We start from the raw sequence: 3,768 nt of genomic DNA, 5'->3' as shown, positions 1-3,768 counted from the left end.
GGGCTTCCGTAGTTCTATACTCGGAAGTGGAATTTATTTTGTTTCATGCGCCACTCGCCGTTGAGCAACTTTCATAGAAATAAAAAGGGTTCACTTTATACATCAGTCACACACATTATATTGTTATATCTGTGTGTCCAAGGAAAGCGAGACTGTAAATAGAGAGTTAAGCTCTTCTGTGATAAAAGCTCTCCTCAAAATATTGCTTTTGACAGTACTAAGATAATCTAGCTAGCTGCTAACTAGTAGTTAGCTCAAGAGTTTCTGACATCAGCAGGTAACGTTAGCAGGTTGACAGGCCGAGAACAACCAGCCAGCATGGACTCATGGGTGAGGTTTAACGCCCAGAGCCAAGCCAAGGAGAGAGTCATCAGGTAATGTTACAACTTTAACGATAACTTTTGAATCGCACTTTAAGTAAGCTACAAACGTTAATGTGAACTTTAAGTAGTCGTTGTAGTTCGCGTGTTAGCTAACACTACATCGCTGCTAGCATAATGATCAGACAGTGGCTAGTTTGTTGTCATTGCTACAATGCAGATATTAAAGAATGAAATTGAGTTGTTCTGACTTGGTTTATATATTTAATTTGAAAGTTTACTTCTGTCGCCAGTGGCTCTATGATTGAGTGCGGTGTGGGGAAAGCTCTTGTCCCCTTTACTTCAACTTTGGCTCAACTAAATCCTTGAGAGGGAAGTTAGCATAGAAAGCTAGCCTCCACTAGCCTGGTCCTGAGGGGGTCACTTCTGTTTCATGAAGGAGCTTTAAATTAGGCTGACCTCGGGTTTTATAAACTAGCCAGAAGTGAGATTAGCGAGGTATGTTCAACCTAAAAGCAAAGTGATTATCAGGTGATTTAGCTGTAGGGCACTCTGCTGCTTGATATCTGTCATTTACTGACACACATACAACCATATTAGTCTGACACCGGACAAAGACACAGGCATCTTTCAAAGGATAGAGAACCAAATAACTACCTCTGTATTGGAGACAGTTTCTAAATGAAACCAAACTTAGTTTGCTATTTCTGTACCAACACCAATACATAAAATATTGGTAGCAAGCTGATACCAGCAGATGTACTGGCATGGCTTATTAGTCTTTATCTGTATGGTGACTCACAGGGCTGCCCAGTATGCCTGCACTCTGCTGGGCTACACTCTACAGAAGGGCGGAGCCATGGCTGAACTTCACAAGACTGTCAGTCAGCTGGAAGCACACATGAGCATGACAAGAAAGTGTGAGTGAAGTAGCCAGTCGAGTTATTTTCCCGGAACCAAAGCTGAAGGATTGTGGGTAATGTGCATATGTGTCCCACAGTGCTGCGTCTGGGGAACTCTGTTGAGGCGCTGGAGGCTGCCAAGAGGGCGATACACCTTTCTGACAGCGTGCTGAGGCTCTGCCTGACCATCAGCCACCTCAACAGAGCCATGTATTTTGTCTGTGACAACGTCCTGTGGGCTGGAAAAACAGGCCTCATCTCCAAACTGGACCAGCATAAATGGAGTCAGAGATCTTTCAGGTGAGTCGCCTTCTTTTTTGTGTATGTTTTAATGACAAATGCATCTATAACAATTTTTCAAATATATATAAATAATCAGTAACCATCTTTGTGTTTTAGTGCATTCAACACTTTTTAAATGGAATTACACAATATCTTTATGAGATCATATTTGCTGAAAATACAGAATTTAATAAAGTGATTTGAGCTGATCTGGGATTAAGAGACCATGTGGTTTTGTTATTTAAAATAGCAGACTCTTAAATGTTTGATTGAAATGGATTTAATCAATAAAATGGATTTTAAAGCATTTAAAGAAATCAAATCGGAGTTTAAAACACCGTCGTGTCTTTCTCATTTCTAAACGACTGTATGTAAAGGTGTGTTGTTGCATCTGCAGGTACTACCTCTTTGCTCTGATCCTCAACCTGACTCGAGATGTGTACGAGCTCCGCCTACTTATCGAGTGTGAAGGGCCTTACAGAGCCTCCAAAGCCCCACACTCACCCAACCCCAGCACCACCTTGTCAGCGGACCACTTGTCCTCCCCCTCCACACCTGCCACTTCAGCATGGATTCGCAGACAGCTCCACCTGCTGGTGACGGTGCTGTACAGCAACCCGCCGCTGCTGTTGGACCTGGTGAAGAACAGTTGTGATATCTTCATCCCATTAGACCGGCTAGGGATTTACCCCACAGGGCCCGGCTTTGTCGGGGCCTGTGGCCTGGCCTCCTCTGTCCTCTCCATCCTCACCATGGTCCACCCCTGGCTCAAACTCAAGCCATGAACCCAGATCCAAAGTGGGGATAGAACCACAAGGCGGACAGAGTTGAGAATCTAGCACACAGATTATGCTGTAAAGACAGCAGCTGCTAGTGCACTGTGAACACGACTTGGAATAGTGGCAGCACATTAAAATCCTCAAACAGCTTTTTCCACTCTGCATCACATACTTCTTACACTAATTATCAGCTCGCAGCTGATTACTGATCTGCATGTTTGAACTGACCGAGGTTACGGCTTCAGATGGAAGAAAAGTTGTGATCCAGTTGTGATCCCTCATTCATGATAGAATTCTACACATCACAGTCCTGCATCGTCCTCTCCCCTGAGATCGCAGACAAGTATTTACAGGAAGGATTTTGAAAATAACAACTCATCCGATGTCTTCTCAGAGGCATACAAGGTGGGAACAAAGCACATCAGGCGGGTGTAAAATACAACTAATTAATAAAACTTGATAAACCCTGACATACGGTTTCCTTCCAGTGAAGTCTGTAACATGCCACCATACAGAGTACCGTGGTGATGTGGGGCTCTATCTGAACCCCCGAGAGCTCAAATGGCTTTGTGCAGCTGCTCCACTCGTTCCCCGCAGCGACGACTCACTCGACGGGTTTCTGGTCCAGCTTTGTGCTCTTTCATGTAGTCTACCGTGCACTGAGTGAGGAGTTGGCGTTGGTTCATTTAGGTAACCAGATATGCGCTGAAAGGAACTAAACCAAAATACATCAGGATTGAAGGTCATCATGTGTGGTTCATCACACATTAAAAACAGTTCCTGGCTATCACCTACCGTCCTGTGAGATAGAGATGCAGTAACATGAAGTCCACACTAGAGGAAAGCATTGCTGCACTGCTCTGTAAAGGGTGGAAGCTCTCATTTATAGAACAGTGCGTGGGCCCCACACTAAATGTTTGTGTACGTAGAAGATAGGATAATGTACGTACGCCAAAAATATTCTAATTTATAAAACCTGCCAGTGCGCAATTTCCTTTTATAAATCCCTAATCATCTCGTAAATGTGCACAGCTGGATCGACCTCTTACCCCGACCTCTATGCAGCCACATTCAATCATAATCAATGCAAAGCACCTGGTGGTGTTGATGCATGTGCTCAATGCTTCTTTATGGTGAATCACATCGAGCAAGAGGAAAGAAAAGCAAGGTGCTTGTTTGTGATGTGGTCCCCGAATACTCACTCCCTCCTAATTGTTCCATTCCTGTAATCCAGTGCCAACATTGCCAATGCATCCATCATGCAGCGCTACATTTATAAAATGATTGATTTCAACAACCAATCATAATTTCATCAGCGGTGGTGTGCTACATAAGTCTATCTTTATTACACAATAGAATAATAACTGCAAAAATAATTATTACAATTGCAAAAAATATAATGCATATTTATATATGTAAATACATATATGTATATACATATATACATATATGTAAATACCATATGTAAATACCATATATATACAT

The 3,768-nt window shown here is 42.8% G+C and overlaps 1 protein-coding gene across 1 annotated transcript; it reads left to right on the top strand.

The window, feature by feature from the left end:
* On the top strand, window positions 1-3,609 carry pex11b (peroxisomal biogenesis factor 11 beta). The gene is made up of 4 exons (XM_031875790.1): window positions 1-374; window positions 1,125-1,240; window positions 1,321-1,522; window positions 1,902-3,609. The coding sequence occupies exons 1-4, from the start codon at window positions 319-321 to the stop codon at window positions 2,287-2,289; spliced, it is 762 nt and encodes a 253-aa protein (XP_031731650.1). The 5' UTR covers window positions 1-318; the 3' UTR covers window positions 2,290-3,609.
* The last annotated feature ends 159 nt before the right edge of the window (window positions 3,610-3,768 follow it).

This window comes from Anarrhichthys ocellatus, unplaced genomic scaffold (genome assembly GCF_004355925.1).
Source record: "Anarrhichthys ocellatus isolate YVR2014 unplaced genomic scaffold, GSC_Weel_1.0 scaffold96, whole genome shotgun sequence".
Classification (NCBI taxonomy): Eukaryota; Metazoa; Chordata; class Actinopteri; order Perciformes; family Anarhichadidae; genus Anarrhichthys; species Anarrhichthys ocellatus.
This window is presented reverse-complemented; position numbering and strand designations above follow the sequence as displayed.

Excerpts from the sequence above, each read along its gene's own strand:
- pex11b (XM_031875790.1), top strand. The coding sequence starts at position 319 with ATGGACTCATGGGTGAGGTTTAACGCCCAGAGCCAAGCCAAGGAGAGA. Across the intron at positions 375-1,124 it reads GCCAAGGAGAGAGTCATCAG|GGCTGCCCAGTATGCCTGCA; the intron begins GTAATGTTACAA and ends GGTGACTCACAG. Across the intron at positions 1,523-1,901 it reads TGGAGTCAGAGATCTTTCAG|GTACTACCTCTTTGCTCTGA; the intron begins GTGAGTCGCCTT and ends TTGCATCTGCAG.